Raw genomic sequence first — 19,078 nt, 5'->3', positions numbered from 1 at the left:
TTGTTTTTCTTTTGCAGTGTAGTTTCCATAGTTTTCCAGCCTTTATCTGGGGATAGCGACCAGGGAAAACAGTGCCTCTTCCTGTTTTGCTTGCACAATCGCTGACGCGCTTCCTTTTCGCCGTAATTCGACCTTAAGTTCTGCAGGAAGAATCGAGCCTGGTGGCGGGCCGAATAGCATAGTGAAAGCGGTTAACGGGGAACCAATCTAACGGTGGATGGTGCCATTTTTTCTGCAGCCATTACACTGTGCAATCAGTATCAAGTCCAGAATAAGTTAAAGCATTAATGTCGTCTGTTGCCAGTTTAATTAAACTTTACTTAATAGTTTAATAATATTTCACTACAAATAAACAATTAAATGCTTTAGAAAACATATGTTGGCATTTCTGACTGTTGTGATAATCACAATGTGATGTCCGATAGTGTGACATGATCTGTAGGCCTGGTGTGCCCTTTGATTTGGGATGGGTGTTCAATGGACCAGAAGGGCGAACAATTTTCAACTGCAGAAATCAATTATAGGCTGTATAAATCCCTTTTTTTGAGGTTGAATTTATGTCCTCATTTCCATCTAGTCCTGCAATAAAAAAGCTGAATCAAAGACCAATCACTGACCGATGGCCCCCTCTTCACGATAAAAGCCTTACAGTGGTCCGCTGATGGAAAACGTTGGATGCGAGGCGGGAGGAGAAGCACAAAGTGTTGAGTTCGCATGAATAATATCCAGCATACGGGAGCTCTTAGAGCGGGGCCATGATGTTGCAGGTCGGCGCAGTTCCATGCTGATGTGTGGGTGCAGCGAGGCTCGAGCCTGCTGAAACAACTCGGATACATCATCGGTGAGAGGACAAGCCCTTCAGTCAAGAGCTGTGGGCGGAGGTGTTGGGTAATCCTGTTCGTCAAAAGAAAACCTTTGAAATGTAAATGTAGCTCTTAATCAGCCGATAAATATTCTGATATCTGATTTTTAAAGGGGCCGATGGATCGGGAAAGCAGTTTGCTGTTAGCTTCAGTTGGGATGCCACCCGAGTGGCCTCGATGGTATGTTTGTGACGCTGCGTTTCGAATTTCACAGCCGATGCAGCCAGCTTAATGTATTTCACAGAGAGGTAGAGTCAGTGCAGCTGCTTAGAAAGTAAGGGCTGATGAAATGCAAACAAATTCATATTGAGATAGTTTCCTTACGTCTGGAGAATGTGATTTGTATGCCAGAGCATCTCTGTAGTAACACAACACTTTATTTATAATGACATTCTGCGACGCGTTTTACCTTTATCAAAAAAAATGGCGTAATGTCTGTAATTTGAATATTGCTCTTGGCCATATTGAGACTTTGATAACAATTCAATTAACTGTTCAGCGCTTTGGAAATTCATTAAACATGGGTAGGAGCAATCTGTTAAAACACTGTTGTAATTGAATTTGACTGGTAATCTTTCTATTTGTTTCCATGGTTTGTTGCTGAAGGGCAAAAATGGTAAAAAAAAAAAAAAAAAAGAAAAAAAAAAACCCCACAGTCACTGCCCTCTCTCATAAGCCCAGCCACATCTTATGTCTCTTTTACAAAGAAATAGTCCTGAAATGAACCAGCTGACCAGCTGTCCGAGCCTCAGTTTCATCATAGACGAATGACAGGCCCATAAAAGTTTGATTGATGTGGTTGACTAGAGTTACAGTACACGGTGAACTCATCGTCAAAGATGAGCTGCAGTGTCATGAGGCCGGCCTCCAGAAAAAGTAGGGTGACTAGAGAGGAGAACAAGGATCCGTGCTCATGTTCGTGTAGCCTGAGTAAGATTTTACCTGCAGAGACAAAAGCGGCCTTTACCTGGACCCTAATATCCCACTGATGATCAGAATGATAGACCAGTCAGAATAAAAATACCTCATGCAACCACCTCAGCGGTAAATGAACTTCTACAGACTACTCAACGGGCTTTACGTCACTTTACATTCACACAATGATGTCACACGCTGCCGAGAAAAGAGCAGTTTGGGGATCAGGATCTTGCCAAATGTTACTCCGACTGGCAACCACAGCTGCCCGCCTTAACCGGAATACGGTGGGTCCAATTTGATCCAATCTGAATGAGTTTTCAGATCGAGAGCGGTAGGGCAATCGTTTGATCATCAGTTCAATAGGACAATCTTTGCATGTAATAACCATGTAAATGCTTAATTCGGTCGTTTCTCTCTGGTTGGAATAGATATATTCTTTCTGCACATGTTCGCCTCATGCACTAAATTACCTGGCGTCGAGGGAGGCGAGCATGAACACGTCGGTAAGAAAACAGAACTGGTCTGTGGCCGCTGCAAGTGTTTTGTTGGAGATCTTTAATATTTAAGGTGCAGTTTGTTAGAACTTTTGTGCAAACTTAAAAAAATGACAATTATCAGCAGAATGTGACACACAGTTCCGACATCTATGTATTATGTTACAAAGATTGATACTGAAGTTAGCATGCTAAGCAGCCAGCCCCGACCTGTCCCAGTTTAAAGCCTCTGTGCTGGTGATGTCAATACAAACCCTCCTCTGGTTCTGCAAACTCCCAATCAGGAGTGCTAACTGCACCGCTAACAGAGCTAACTAGCTAGCAGCAGCCACAGTTAGCAGCAGTTACTCAAGTTTTATGCTGCCCTGTATTCAAACAATTGTTGTAAAGATGAACGAAGCTGGAGTCCACCGAACCAGAAACGCAAAATTGTTCCAGTGACACGGTGCAGAGCGAATGACTGTCACAGAAAAGTTTGGGGCAATTTAATTTAATTTTCTTGGATCGCTTTATTTAGCGTCAGTGTAAACAGTGAAGTTGGAGTCTCTAATCTGAATGAACGCAGTCAGATCGGAGAAAATATTGTCCGTGTAAGCGCAGCCGGTGTTCACATTCCCAGCGTGTTCGTACGGCAGCTGACTCATGTTAGCCGCTACGTGAAGAGCCCCTCGCAGCTCTTTCTGCTGGCTGTGTGGAATTTCTGCCACTCAAGTTTGGAAACCCGCCAGTGCCATATTTTCTTTAACGTATACAACGTTTGGCATTTGTGTTAGTCCATTTTAGTCCTAATTGTGTAAACAGTGAGTGTCGGCATTGACTGTAACATTTTAAAGATTGAAAATGTGCCCCTTTTCAGCGGCGATATCGTGATTTAATGCGGCTGTTCGTATAGCCCCTGTGTTGCGCCCGGTAGGTGGTTCTTGCTATTTGTGGCTTTCACAGTTGCTAAGAATGAGTGCTCTGTTATGATTACGCACACACACACACACACACACACACACACACACACACACACAGACAGAATTTTCTTTTGCTCAGTCCCTCCTCTCCTCTCCTCTCTGACGTTGTTCACTCCGGTTCCCTCTCTCCCTCTCCCTCTTTGTCATGTGTATGTGCTTCCTCCCCCTCACGCCCACGCTTCCACTGTCTGTGCCACTGATCGCCAGCGTTATCGGCGAGGTTTGGAAGAGATGTGTCTCTGTTTTTTAGCCCCCCCCCCCCCCCCCCCCCCGTCCTTTGGCTGTACCCTTGTCACCGCAGTCTGCTTCTAAATCCCTTTCGCCCTCTGTATTCGGTTCAGTTCTCATCCGCAGGATCTTAAGTCCTCCCTCTTTAAGAGCTAGTTGGACCAGCGAGGTCTTTAAAAGTGTGATAAAGTAAGCGATGTTTGTTCTGACATTTTGAGGCCATTCCAACAGCACCAGCACTGTTATGGTGTTGCTCTCGCTGCCCTTCTGAGCTTTATTTGTGCAACACCTGGGGCAATAAATCAAGAAAACATTTTTTTTTTATAGTAGATGTAGGACTGTATTTGAGCGTGTATCAGCCTTTTTACCGCCTTCACAGCCCTCCCATCCCTCCCATCCTGTGCTGTAGTCTCCCCCTCTGCTTTCCTTCCTACGTCTGTTCTATAGTCCCCGAGACACCTGGGGATGAAGCTGCTTTGTTGCCGTATTTCATTATGAATGAAGGCAGTTTTCAGCCCGCCCATTCATCTCTGCTGCGGCAGGAGACGCCAGGCTGTCAAACCCACTCTCTGCACACTCCGCCTTCATGACCCCGTTTTGCGTATATATGTGAGCATCCCACATATGAACAAGTGGGGAAACAGGCAGAAGGGGTTAGAACGCGTGAGTGTCCATGTTTTTGCAGATGATAAACGGTGAACGCAGCCCGCTCCCCTCCTGTCTGCGTGGAGCCCTGCAGCATGGCTCAGGTTGTTTCCTTCGACCCAGCCCTGCAGAGAAGCAACCGCACACACACACACACCAGCATCCACACACAAAACGTCCTTCAGAGGAGAGGTCGACATGCATGTTTCACTGGGATTCTGGTCGAGTCTATAACATGGTTACTTTGAGTCCTTCACTTTCCCCCCCGGCTTACCTGGACAGGTTGTTTCATCCATCCTTGATCTCCTATCTTTATGCAGCTGCCTATTAGGAACATCCAGGGAAGCCCTCGTAAACTGGATCAATTCTCCTTAGCCGTGAAAGACTTTCATTGGACAGCGGTCACTCAGCAACCCCTCCACTGCTCTTTACCCCGCACGTGCAGGCACTGGGTATCAGGGTGTGCTTAATGTGTTGGCAATTTCATTTAACTCCCCTTCCCTTGCTCCTATCTGAGTCTCTTCATCTCTTCCCTTGGTGCCCAGTGATTGCCTGCAGCCTCCCCACTTTCCCCCTTCTCCAACACCACCACCACCACCACCCATCCCCCCCGGGGCAGGCTGCCTTTCTCTGACAAGCGAGGGAGATGCGGAGAGGGTGAACGAGCAAGGCTGGGAACTGAGACGGGCAAGATAAGGGGACGGGGAGAGATGGGCGGATCAGAGCGTGGATCACTGCAAATGTGCAATAAAATGCTGACCCACACTGGTGCAGAGCCATTGAGAAGTTATAGTTGTGCCTGCTGACGACAGGGCTTCAGCGAGACAACAGCATCTGCACCATTCTCTCTACGTGCAACATTAACTAGCTGTGTGCTTTTGAACACATATGAACACGAGGACATGATGCATGTAGAATGGTCGCCGGGCATCTTGTGTTCTCTGTAGGATGTCTTCCATCTACCATCTGCTGTACCGGTTTACTAACTCACTTAACTGGCAGCAAATGGGCTGCCCATTCATTTGTCTCTGATTAATTAGCTCTCAGCCGCGTGCCCATCCGCTGAGCTGATGTGATCAGCTGTGTGACACGCACACACACACACACACACACACACTCGTGATGTTCTGACACCTGTCTGATCCCTCCGTCGTGTTATTTCTGTAACAGAGAAGCTTGTTAAAAGTGCTGCTGAAGATCCCCCTATGATTTCACCAGGTACAAGTTGAGCTTTAAGTGTCATGTTTAGGTCTAAGGTAATAGATAGTTGTTATTTTGCTTTTATAAAAAGTTCTCTGTCTGGATTCACTGAAGTGCTGCGATGTGTTGACTTAATTTAAAGTGTTATATATTTAGACTTGGATCGTTTGGTTATTTGTAAAGCAGGCGCTTGATATCCCCGCTCCCTCCCCTCGCTCGTATTTTAAAGGTCCGAGATAATGCTCTTTGTTACGTTCACACTTTTATTTTGGGGTGTCTAATATAATCGTTTTTGACATGCTGCAATATTTAAAAAAAAAAAAAAAACACATTGTTTTTCTCTAACTGTCCTCATTGCTGCGGCATCTCTATTCACCCCCGTCGAGCGCTCTGTTTCAGTGCCTTCTTCTTTAAGGGCTGATCTTCACAGCTCTCACAGGCCTGTGCAAGCACTGGTCACATCACAACATTACAGATGTCCTGATTCAAAGATACAGTTTCTAAAAAAAACAAACAGTATTTCCGTAGCACCCAGAGCTGCTTTATAACAAAAAACAGACATGTAAATCTCACTTTCTACAATGAGGGACCTCTCAGACTTGATTTGTGCCTATATTTGGAGGAATGTTGCCCTGCGGTGACTCAATCAGTGGAGTCATCAAGGGTACACAGCACATTACCTACTGTGTCGAGCATTATTTTCAAAATTAAATAGTTGAGGCTAATGGGCTCTTGGGTAGAGGATGCTGAAAACACACAGTCTGATGGCGCCTCTGCAGAGCACACCCACAGGCCTATTCCACTGCACCGTTTTACGCGGCGGCTTTGCATCTGTGACATCTAAGATTAACCATCAGCCAATCTGAGCTGTGAGATATGTTGCATTAGGGGACATCTGAGTCTTCTGGCTGCTTGCTGATGAGTCGTTTCCAGTAATTAAAGCCGCTGACGATCACTTCAGTTGAAGCACGGGGGGAATGTGCCGAGGTGACGAAATGCTGGAGTCTGGCCCTGGCTCCGAGCTCTTGTAAACACTCACAGTATTTTGTTGCCGTGGATCAGACGGCACTCAGGTGTCAAACTCGGCAGACTGACAACATGTGAAAGCGCGACAGATAAAGAGTCGGTGCGGCCGGTGCTGCCCGAGAGGCCGAAGAGCCCTGCGGAGTTCAGGTCTGACGTGTCTGTGATCGGTGGAGATTGGTCCCCGAGCAGGAGCAAGCTCATAACGCACCGTGCCATAAGTCGATCAGTAAATCAATACGTTTCAGCCTGGGGTTGCTTATTTTCTCACTGTGACGAGGGAGTATGAAGCACGTCTCTGTCTGTCTGGCTCCTGAAGGTGTCACACGTGATGTGGATGAGCTTTCGATACATCATACCTCAAATGAGACAGATGCCACCAGACTAAGTGTGTCACCTGCACCTGAACGTGTGAATTTTCACCTAGCTGTGTCCTCATCACGCCTCACCCTTGAGCTAGTGCAGGGCAGTGTGACTGATGATGATAATATCGGTGTTTACGCAGTTTTGCGTGCCATGTATCGGCAGAGCAGGGCTGCAACTAATGATTATTTTCATCATCATTAATCCGCTGATTAATTCCACGATTGACCGCTGAAACGTTTGGTCCATAAAATGTAAAAAATGTGATTGTGATGAGCAATATGGAAAAATGCTCATCACAATTTACAAGAGCCCTGAGTGATGTCTTCAAATTGCTTCCTTTCACTGTGAAGAAAGGCCGAAGAAAAGCAGAAAATCCTGTATTTAAGAGGCTGAAACCAGCGAATGTTGAACATTAACGCTTGAAAAAATGATCAATCATTCATCGTAATAGCTCTGATCCACTGGGTTTCTTCCGATCGACTATTTCCTTTCGATTGAATCTATTAATCGAGTGCTTGTTGCAGCTCTAGAATAGTTCCACCAGAACGACCAGAAGCTTGAAACTAAGATGCCTCTAATCTTTTTTTAAGTGCTTCTGTTTGGTATAATTATCTCCGGATATCCTACTTGTGGTATCATCAAAGCACCAGAGTGTCTTTAGGCTCTCAAAAGACTACAAAACTACATTTCTAAAAACTTGTGGTACCCTTCTTGGTCGACATGATATCTTAGTTTCAGGTCTGGGAATCTTCGCCCTCGTCTCAGATTTTCACATCGATTCAAATGAAGTGAGACTGACACTTTGACAGTGGCGGAAGCTACTCTCTCAATCATCCTGACTCTTCTCTGCAGTGTTTCCGTTCAAATTGGTCCAAGTGGACAAAACACGTGACTTAAATATATTACGGTGTCTGACTGGGTGATTATGTGGGACACTTTCCTTTTTCGTTGCGTTAGAGTTGCTGCCTGCTAAGCAAGAAAAAAAAAAGAAAAACGGGTCTCCTCACTGTTTGTTGCTTATTGTGTTTTATCCTCTAAGAAAAGGGCACAGTCAGTAGAGGCCTAACCAGCTGGTGCGTTGTAGGTATCAGGAGAATAAAGCGGTGTGTTTCGAGTGTGCACGCGCTCTGTGTGATCCTGCGCGGTGTGTGTTGAAAGTTGGTATCTGGAGAGAGCAGCTGCTGTCCTCCGTGGCAATCTAATCAACAGAAATAGACGGGACCTCCCCTCCCCTGGTGGTGCAGCGAGGTCGCAGAGCTCTACTTCATTCGTCTTTTCTATTTTCAGATGAACAATTTGTCCCATTTCAGATGACATTTACGCCTGTTGGGGAATTCATCATTAGCGAATAAAGAGCAACTTTCTGCTTTGGCTTTGAATTATTACTGTATTTTGTAACCTTTAACTTAATGTTAGGTCCTGTTATATGTGAATGTTTGTGTGTGTATGAAGGGTCAGTGAAAGGTGGATCGGCTAGCGTGTACCCATTCAAATAGCCCCAATGATGTGAAACTGCCAGTAAAGTAGATGATGACTGGTTGCTCGCTCTCAGTGGTTTTGAGGCGAGGCCAGTTGTGCCGTGGGATTGTGTTACAGTCATAGTCATTATTGTTGCATCATACAGCTATGCAACAGGTAATGAATGTGTTTTAACTCAGAGTGATTAGGTGACATGTTACAGAGGTTATTTTGCATGGATTTGATTACAGGTGTGCTTTGAGATTTTGGCTTTGGCCCTTTGTTTAAAAACCGTACTATGTAATGCCACATGGATAATTGCTGAACAACTTTAAAGCTACTACGAGGTACTTTGATATTTTGGTGATTGTGGAGGCCCCTGTGGACAAAAGTGGCATTGTTTACACCGTCAAAACCACCGAATGTCAATTCCGTGCTTCTTTTTAACTGGCTTATGTACTACTCACCGTGACTTTGCCGGGGGAAGAGGCAAACACAGGCTCTTTCGGTCTGCGCGCGGGGACTCAGCGGCAAACATTGATAAGAAGTAGTCGATTTTCTCTCTGATGGTCTTGCCTTGCTTATGTAGGCCATATAGAGGCATCGGCATTAAATTGAGACTATACCAGTTAAATAACCAGGTAAAAACTCCTTGTAGTAGCTTTAAAAGAAGGCTTTGTGGGAAAGGGTTTTTCAAATCAAGTTGATAATTTAGATTGAAGACCTGAATCCCCCTTGTTTCATCCTCCTCTGTAGTCATGGCAGAAAACACAAACAAAGAAGAACCAGTGTTTCTATTGTCCATTCGGGGCTACCATAGAACATGGCGTGACTCTGTGGAAGAGGACCTGCTCTCTCTGTAGATCACAAGGCTCATTCTAAAGTAGCATTTCAGGTGATTATACACTAAATGAAAACACAACTATGTGTATCATATTCCATTTCTGCCACTAGATCTCCCTCAATCCTCCACGCTGGAGTGTTTTAAGTAGGTTTTTTAAAAGTTGGTTCAACATTTCTCACCTTTATTTATGTTGTGTTGTTTATTTAGTTTCGCCTCGGGCTCCCAGTTATTGCACAATAAGTAAAAACCTGTAGTGCTGTTTGAACGGGAGCTTATTGACCCAAACAGACGTATTATTCTGTAATAGTAGTTGCTGCTGCTTGAATTCACTGCCAGAATGAAAATGAGTCAGTTCTGTCGCTCTGGCAGAGGCCTAGCTTCCGTAAAAAAGATATCCCACACCACCGCATCAAACAAATGCCGTTTCTCCCCGACGGTAACAGACCTGAGGAGGACTGTCTTGGCTCAACATTACAAAAACAGCCTTGAATACAGGCCCCTCCCTGGAGTTGTATGCCTGACTTGTCATAGATAAGAAAAGGGGCAATAATCCTGCAGCAAAATGCTATCTTACTACCAAGGTCCATTGGCTATCGTAATGTTGAGGACGGTGTGTTTGAAATCCGTAAAAAGCTTTAGTTTGTGTCGGAAAGTGAGAGCCGAAGAGAAAGAAATCCCATCATCGCAGCACCTCTCCGGTGGTGTTTGAGCGTGACCGGCCCTGAAACTTTGCAGGTCCGCGTGCTGAGAAGTGAAAAAAAATTTATCACGGAAGGAAAAAAAAAAAACAAAGATCATACTGTAGTTGTCTTTGGAATGATTTTATCTGAGAGAATGCCTAATTTACCAAAGTGTTTCTAGTTTAAAAAACCCCCCAAAAAACTCACATTCGTGATGTTAACACTGACGAGACCTCAGATGGGCTCAATACCAGCTCCGTCCTTGCTTGTCAAATGTAATTTACCGGGACTGAAAGTCGTTAAAAGGGAAGGTAATTGCGTGTGTAATAACACGTAGAGGGAGAAGGTGTCGCACAGACATCCATTCATAGACTGCAGACTCTGATGGCGGAAAGGACACAGCAGATACGTCATTAGGGGAATTACTGCTGTGCCCGAGCTTCTCGTGCCAGCCGTCTTATTACAGGCCGTTTAACTGATTACTATTGATTCATTAATGTATAGCTTTCAGTTACTGGCAGGTGGTCTAATGGTTAGCTCTGTCATGTCACAGCGGGGTCTGTGAGGAGTCTGCATGTTAACCTCAGTGTCTGTATGGGCCTCCTGCCACAGTCCAGAAACCACTCTGGCCGCTCTGAACTGGTCATGGCTGTGAATGTAAGTGTCAGTGTGAGTGCTCTTTCCTGGGTGTAACAATGCCTCTCCCAGCCAATGCATGCTGGGAAAGGCTCCTCCTTGGGATCGGAGTAAATCCTGTCCAAACGGATTTCTTTTTTTTTTTTTACAGCCTTATTTAATGCTCTGGTGATGGTTGACGGTTTTGGAAGCTGTCATCTCAACGCCTGACCTTTTCTGGTGGTTGACGCTTGCCGAAGAAATGTCGAGAGCAGGTTTGTGGAGTGTCAAAGCACAGACTGAGCAGCTTGTGTTGTAAAAGTGTCTGTGATCAGCCCCCCCACCCCCACCAACCAAATCCACATACATGAGTCTAATACGAGGAGTTAAACGGGGGTGCCCTCGATGTTGCTCAGTGTTTACAGTCAAGGTGCTCTCAGTGTTTATAATTTTAGAGAGTTTTATCTCGGTCTCACCTCTCCTCGGCGCTGGGAGGCAGGTAACACGCTAACTTGAAGGTGAAAGTATTTTAGTCACAGCACGCTGCCGTGACCCTCCACCATACACCTGCCTACACACACACACACACACACACCTACACTCTCTCTCACACACCGTCAAAAATATCTCTCTTCACCCAAACAAGTTCACATCTACAAACATCAAAGCAGCTATATGTGATATGTGTGCATATCCTCTGGTTTGACGGCGCCCGGCCTGTAAACAGCCTAATTCAGATAGTGAGTAAAAAGATGGCTGTTAATCTTGGGTGTGGGGTGTGGAGCAGCTGCGGGCCGGTCAGCTCTTTCACCTCTGATTGACAGTCGCAGGCAGCAGAGGCAGCCACACACACACACAGAGGAAGATTCACATGATACTTCCTCCCCACCCCTCCTCTGTCAACTCACGCAACCCCGACCACATGGCTTGCTGGAATTGCAGCAAAAAGGAAATTGCCCTGGCCTGTGACGGGAATAGAAAATAAAACACAACAACCACTTTCACGCCTCATTCTTTTAAGCCTCTTTTTAGCTCCTGATGGCGGCTGTTTGGGGAAACTAGCGCCGGGTTTGATCATTTATGTTTTTTTTTCCGTTTGTGCTGTGATTTCTTCCCCAAAATCGCTCTGTTTCTCACTTTGAGGTAGCGATGATGCACCCAGGCTTGACACTGTCGTCCGTCTGTCTGTCTGTGTCTCTCCCTCTGCAGCAGGAGGTACTGCCTTCTCCTTTCGCCCGTCAGACTGTCAGGAGAGCACATGGCCTACGGTCAGCAGCCCACTCCACGCTCTTCACCCAGCCTCCCACCGCCCTGCCTCCACAGGTTAGTGTGTGTGTGTGTGTGTGTATGCGTGTGAAGAAAAAAGAAAAAAACAGACTGCCTCATTTCTGGACGTGAATAATTTCTGTGGTGCTTGGCCTCCGGAGCAAATCCATAGTTATTAGGTCAGTTGTGTGTGCGGCTCATTGATGTGGAGCAGCAGCAGCAGCGGCGTCAGCACTTTCTGACGCCTTAATCACCCTGTTGCAGTTCTTAAAGTCATCCAGAAAGGTCAGTTTGGATATTGTCGGGTCATTACGAGGCCAAGATTTTCAGCTTGCTTTACATATCTGATCAATATCGGCAGCTGGGGTCGTGGCGGTCAATCTCACCTGTGTCGCTCCGCATTAAGAAAGCCGCCAAGTGCCCGAAGAAATTTTCAGCTGTTATTCTTGTTTCAATGCTGAAAGAAAGCCCACATCCGATGCAAACTTTTTCTTCCACGTCCATTTGAAATTCCTGTCACACAAATCCCGATAATCCTTCACCACATGTCTCTGTTCTGATTAAGTCATCTGTTGTTTCTCCTATTATTTTCTGTTTACCTGCGATTAGCACGCGAGCCCTGTTTAGTGTAGAGTCCTTTGAAGGTTGATGAGGTCACTGGGCGGCTGCGTTTTTTTTTTTTTTTTTCCTCCGATAAAGCTGTTAAAAAGTAAAAAATGTATTCAAATGTATTCAAAAATTCCCAGCGTTCAAAGCAACCGCTCCACCGGGGAGGAGTCGCCTCGACTCGGTTGTTGTTGTTGACTGACGTGGAGCAGCGTTTCCCGCCACGTGAGGCCCGTCAAACCTCGAGACGGCCTGCGAAATCGACACGCTGACAATTACGTACGAGGGATTATAAGCGGCAGCAAGTTTTTCAATCGCAGCGCAACGGCGGAGAACAGGCTGTTTTCTGTTTGACGTGGAAGCAGACTTATCAAAAGTGTCCCACCAGCACTGCCGTTGATAGAAGGCTAGAAATTACAGCAAACAATGAGTCATGCTGCGCAGGGGGAGCTTGTTTTTCCTCTCCTTTTTACATCAGTACAGTTAAATTAGAGCTCCGTAAGTTATCACAATAAACTTAATTGACTCGCAGATGTTTGGTAGTCTGTCGGCGGGCTGCTGCTTCACACGGCTTTCAGATGGAAGTTTGCTATCTGACAGAACGCCGTAATGGATGGGTCTGCCTGACTGTGTTCGTGCCTCTCGCTAGGCGCAGTGGCGTGACATCGGTGCCAAATTAAATCTTTCCTCAGTTATAGATTTGATTGATTATTGCCATCTGTGTTCGGATCACAATCGCGGCGCAATCCAGTTTTGATTTGTCTTGTCTTTGTTTTTCTGCAGGGCTGTGTTTCTGCAGCAATGGAGTTGCAACAACTCTGCTGAAAGTACATTTTTTGTCCGTTAGTGTCGGTGTAGTGTGACGGTGCTGTGCATAACTGGAATCTGCAGCACTTGTGGAGAGACGATTAGTAGCCACGTTTGGAGCTTTCGATCATATCACATAACCCTCATCAGCAGATGGAGTTTACTTAATTTTCTTTCAAGATTCAATAACTGACACCATTTTTTATTCATATATGTACAGTGAAACGCAGGGGTGGAATTCTCCATAAGACGTGCTAAAATGCTAATGCGCAACAAGCACTTATTGGAATAATGGCAAGAAATAAGGATTAGAATAAAGAACTATGAAGGACAGCATTTCAAATCACAAAAATATCTTGTGTAAGTATTCAAATATTGATGGTCATGGACATTTTCATGTCAAACTCACTTGTGGTCACCCGTCGAGGGACCCGTCATCCGAGTTTCAAAGATTCTTTTAAACGTACACTGACACCAGGTTGTTTTGCCGACCACCTTTTTTCCGAAGCCACCGATTTTGAAAAGGGTAACTTGTCAGTCAACGTGAACATGAAGTCCTTAAAGTGCACAGGGCATTTTGGCATCTACGGTTCCATGACTACGCAACTCCATCTGGTGAGGACGGTCATGCTGTGTTTATTGAAGGATCCGTATCTCTGGTCATCCTCCGATCATGCAAATAGAAAGTGCAAACATTTAAACAGTCAAACAAGGTGTGTGGCACACACAAACGAGAGAAATGACGCGTGCATAGAATCAGAGGAAACGGGAAAGGAGAAAGGGAATACATTTAATGAGGTCATATCATGCTAATTTCCAGGTACATACTTTTATTTGGGGCTCCTAGGAGAACAGGTTTACATTCTTTAATTTTCAGTTAACACATGTGAGACATCTCGCCTCTGTTCAATCTTTGGTGAGAGCTGCACATGCGCATCACTTAACGGGGAGGATATAGCCAATCGTGGGCAGAGTAGGGCGGGGCATGCCGAGCAAGGTTGGTGTTACATAGTGATGCGCATGTGTACGGAGGTAAAGGTTTCGACTCCAAACCTGTGGGAGAGAGCTAACCCAAGGAGCTGAGGACATTAAACTACTGCAACACATTGAGGTATATGCAGTATGTCAGGACCGAGTGTCTCCTAACAGTCACGAGATGAACCTCTGTGAAGGCTGTGATTGTTTATCTTGGCACGAGGTGTCATATCAGTGTCCTTCCAGTAGAACATGACGAGTGGTCACAAGATCCGACGCTTAGGACTTCTCGGCACCGCCGCTTTGTCCTTCGTCTCCTCTCCAGCTCGCCTTGGCCGGACCGCGGCTCCCTTGCACTTGGTATTCCTGTGAGTAAGGTCCAGCAGGAATCCGATAAAGCGGACGCATTATGGTAAAAAGATCAGCTCAAGGTTAAGCGTGTGTATCTTTCACCAGGAAATGCGCTCGGCCCCACCAGCGATCTTGCACGGGATGAAAATTTTATGACGAGAACAGGATATTTGTTCCTTGAGTGCTCGCAATCCTGCTGCTGTGGATGGCAGTGCATTAGCTCACCTCCTCTTCTTTCTGTGTGTGTGTGTGTGTGTGTGTGTGTGTGTGTGTGTGTGGTTACGTGCATGGGAAGAATGTGTGTTCAGTGTGCTTTTGCCTGTGTAGGTGCGTGCGTATTTATGTGCCACTGTGCTGTATGAAATGGAGAAGGCCGGTCTCCGCAGGGTGGGGGTTGGTTGTATGGTGAAAAAACAAGCGGAGGCTTCCCCTCGGACTGTGTTTACTTTATACTGCAGCGGGCCGCTCGGAGAGTTATTGGGGGAAGGTCGGGGAATGAGAGCAGAGTAAATGTACACATTACTTACGCTGCTGGGAAGTAAAAACACCGGCAGTGGGTTGTCCTGGCGAGGCCCTCGTTCACAACGGGAAGAAACAACAGCGCTGAGAGGGAGCTCGTCGATAGTCCCGGGCGTCCCTCTCGCTGCCACGTAGCCTCCAGAGGGAGAGCTGTTTGTTCAGAGGGCAGGGGAGGGTGGAGACACGTGAGGCTCAGCGGGGAGTGTTTGCCTTGCCAGGGCTTGTTGTCTCTACTAGGTAGAGCTCAGAGTGATATTGTCATAACTGCAGCAGGAGAGGTATACATCAGCGAAAACAGCGACACCGTACAGGAGCTCCGGCGGAATGAAAATCAGGTCGCACAAACTTGTCGGCCTTGCAAACATCGTCCCCCGAAACTGCGCCTGCTCGATGTCAGGCATTTGTGTACTGCATTTTTTCCTTGTCGACGTTTTACTTTCTGCCATTTCTTTCTTCGCACTGACATCCCCTCTCCCCTCGCACCCACTCCTGCATTGCTGCAGTACAGACACTTGTCTCCTACTTGGCTAAGCCAGCGCTCTCCCTCCCTTCTCCCTCCTCCCTTCTCCCCCTGTCGCTCCTTGGCATCCATCAGTTTAGCTGCAGCTTCCCACGAGGCCTGATGGGTCACGGCCCCACACACACACACACACACACACACACACACACACACACACACACACACACACACACACACACACACACACACACACACACACACACACACACACAGCCATTCTGAGCAGCACTTTTCATGCATAGACCTCTCGACCCATCTGCGACTCTCGGCCTCCTGCAGATGGGAGCTGTGACGATTTGGAGAAGTTGTCAAATGTCCCGCCGACACGCAAGGAGAGAAAAGCTAAAAAGAGGAGCAAAACAAGTCGCTGGTTCCTCACTGGAAACCGGCGAATTCGCGTGAGTTGGTGTGCAAATAGTACGCAAGGAAACATCAATGGAAGGAGATGAGATAAAAAATAAGGGTGGCAGCTGATAAGGATGTAGTTTAAGGGGTAGAGCAGGGGAGGAGGCGTTTGCGACTGCAGTCTGCAGAGTTTTTTAAGTGTCTCTTGACAGGCACTTTGAACCTTCACTAAGCTGAGTCTATGTCAAAAGGATCCTCTTCTCCTGCCCGAGAAAACATCTGCGCTGTCTTGTAACGTTCCTCCTGAAGGCGCTGAAGACAGTGATGAGTGGAAAAATAACCATTCAGCCAGTTTGAGTGGCGCTCTCTCCCCTCTGTTCTTTTTGTCAGTAATCTACACTTACTTGGGCAATCGCACATTCTCTAATCTCTGGCAGGTGGGTGTGATTCAAGAACAGAATGTTTGAAGCGGCGAAGGCTCAATGTACAGGCTTGCGTCAGCGTGGTGAGGAGTTGGGAAATGGCTGGTCGAACTGAAATCATCGGCCGCAGCTTTTTCTCCGGGAGGCAGGCGCGTTACGGAGACGCAACGAACTGCCCCGAACTGACGCTCATTTACTCTCAGGCAAATAGTTCCGTTCACTGAGCATCGCCGTCCGTGTGCGCGCACGCATCCTTTCCTTTCATGGCATCGCGTCAGCAGGAGCTTGTGCCATGCTGTCCATTTACTCTGATTGGCCATGACTTGTACGGAGATGCTTAATCTGAACTTGTAGCCCGTCACCCTGCCAGCCCGGGCCGGAGAGGGATCTAGTTTGTATTTGCGGTCGGCAGTCACTTTAAAACATGCCTTATTTTTAGGTATATGATTTCACCAAGGAGCTTTTGAGAAAAAACCGTGTTGAAAAAAGACATAAAGGCTTTGCTCAAGTTGTCCCAGTGGTTCATAAATCCGCTCTCAACAATGACTTATCATTTTCTTCTTTTATGAGCCCATATACTGCCCTGCATTTTCCTACTTTTTATTCATCTGTGCAAGGCAGGAAATGGAGAAAGTTAGTGAGGAACGTGAGTGCAGGGTACTTTGGGTGAATTGAGGTCAATTGCTGCAATTCGAGCCACAGCCTGTACTCCCTTCTCTGAGTCATAACTCTTCTCCACGCGCAGATAAAACACAAATATTTTTAGATTCAGTGTGACTTACACTTCCCCGAGGATATCATTTTTCTCCACCGCAGCTAAATGTCAATAAATTTGTTTAGAAACTGTAGGAAAAGAGAGAGCTCCAGAACTTGCCTGAGAAATGTCACGTTTTAAAGTTTCCGTCACTGTCAAAATAATCCAGTGTATGCTGTCATCATGTGCCTGAGTGGATTGCGAAGCGGAGCAGCTAATAGTTAATTCGGCAGACGTTTAGTGGTGACATTTTTCAAAATTCAGGATTCGAGTTGTATCCAACAGCTGACTGCATAACAATATTATACTTCCTGTTTACATCTTGCCTGAGAAACCGTTTTATTCAGTATCAGCGTAACCCGGTGAAAGATGTCTTTATGTGCATGAGTGGACTGCAGAGAGGAACTGCTCATGGTTAATTCTGCATATTTACAATACAATACTTCCTGCTTCCATCCCCAAATTCCCCCAGCTGATACAGGCTGTAATTCACAAACTTATGCTACGTGTCCACAGGCTTCATCACTTTCACCATTCTCACGCAGTGTCTATGTAAGCCGTGGATTTGCATTCTGGAAGTGTGCGAGTTTTTCGGAAGAAGGGCTGTTGCATGTCCTGCTGCTAGTCTGCACACAGCAAAGAGTCTTGCCTGAAAAACTACAAAAACAAACTACTGTCGGGGGTTGAAACGAGGACAGATTCAGCAGTTGCATGGATCTCTCGCCCGACAATGTCTTCAGGAACACATTTTGCGTCCAGTCAGGTGCAGCCAGGAGCGTTTGTTCAGTTGTAGGAGGGTGTTGGTCAAGTGTCCATGTGGCCCTCGCGTCCAAGAAACGCCCACATGGGTACGATTATTCCTCAAGCAGAGGTAAGAAGAAGAATAAACACAGGCGTGACAAAACCAACAGACAATAACCCGTTATTTGTTTTACATTAGTGAAGCGCAGAATGTCGTGTCAGTATTGTTCTTAGGTTTGCTTCTCTGTCCGTGCATATACCAGAGGCGTGTTTGTCTCGATTTTCCCCCGAGGGGGGGCTTACACTGTTCAAAGCCCCTGCCTTAGACCGACGCTTCCTCTGCTCTTGGTTGCACCTTTTAAATAAGACTGTAGAACTTGATGGCTACTGTTATAACCCTGCCCTATCGCACACAAACACACCCTCATATATCTGGGTTGCAAAACACTCCCTTTGCCCTCCTGAAACCAGAGCAGTTCACCTCCAGCTCTCTCTTTTTGAATGTTGATACAGTAGAGAGCCAATATGTAAAGGTGCAGCCAGCTAACCTGAAGGCAGGATCTAATAATGGGAGCTGATAAACTAACAAAAGAAGATTGATGGCACTTCCCAGCTTGTGCTGAAGGCCTCTCCTGATTGTTCTATACAGCCCTGACTCTCCCAGCAGGGCAGGAGCAAGCTAATTCTGTAGACAGGAAAGTTTTTATGTTCTTTATTGTCGGTGGTTGGCAGAGAAGGAGAAAAGGCAGGGGGGAATAAATGATAAATGAGGGAGAACGCAGTCGTTGCCGTTATCGGATTGTACGTGTTTATTTGCATCTCCTAGTTTGACAGAATTGCACCCTTGCTGTTAACAGATGGATTTCACCCACTACAGACGGATGAATAATCCTCCACTCCACCTCTGCATCTGGAGAGCACTCGCAGACTCTGCAGCTAATTAGCATGGTGCTAAGTCCGTCCTCATATTGTGTGCGCTGAGTGGCCGCACAAAGGGAGAGGAGCCTTCACAGCTGTCATTTGTCAGCCGACATGAAACAAAACCAAACACATCGCTCCGACTGAACTTCTCTGTGGCGGAGCGATGATGAATTCTCGCGTTGTCGAGTTCGCTGCCTTCAAATCACATCGATTATTCCATCATGACACACAGATACTGGGCGGCTTAGTAAGGCTTAAATGTACCTGTAAGGCCGAGATACCATCACTGTGTCTAATTACATTATCGATCTATTTGTGTGTGTCTCTGTGTCGGTACCTTTCGCGAGATATTGCATGAGTAAGATTGCAGCGGATGGGGCGCTCGGTTCACGTTGAGCTTCTTATTATAAGCTTACATCTTCAGACGGCGGGCCTGCAGGGCGAGGGCAAATAAAGGCAGTCTGAATATCGCTAGATATTGGCAAAAACAAAGAAAGCAGTGGAGTTGGGATATAAAGGGTTGAAGAAGATTGTGTAAAATATCATCACTCTGACGAT

General features: G+C 46.3%; 1 protein-coding gene across 2 annotated transcripts in view; it reads left to right on the top strand.

The window, feature by feature from the left end:
• mcu (mitochondrial calcium uniporter) overlaps positions 1 to 19,078 on the top strand; it is a 65,195-nt gene that overhangs the window by 17,144 nt on the left and 28,973 nt on the right. Inside the window, exon 2 of one of the 2 annotated variants that reach the window (XM_030441806.1) lies at positions 11,503 to 11,616. The exons of the other annotated variant lie outside the window; for it this stretch is intronic. Coding sequence (XP_030297666.1) covers positions 11,503 to 11,616 — 114 coding nt within the window. The remainder of the gene's footprint in view (positions 1 to 11,502; positions 11,617 to 19,078) is intronic. 2 annotated transcript variants of the gene reach the window in all.

This window comes from Sparus aurata, chromosome 15 (assembly GCF_900880675.1).
Source record: "Sparus aurata chromosome 15, fSpaAur1.1, whole genome shotgun sequence".
In the NCBI taxonomy this organism is placed as follows: Eukaryota; Metazoa; Chordata; class Actinopteri; order Spariformes; family Sparidae; genus Sparus; species Sparus aurata.
The sequence above is the reverse complement of the archived record's forward strand: the minus strand, read 5'-3'. Positions and strand labels throughout refer to the sequence as shown.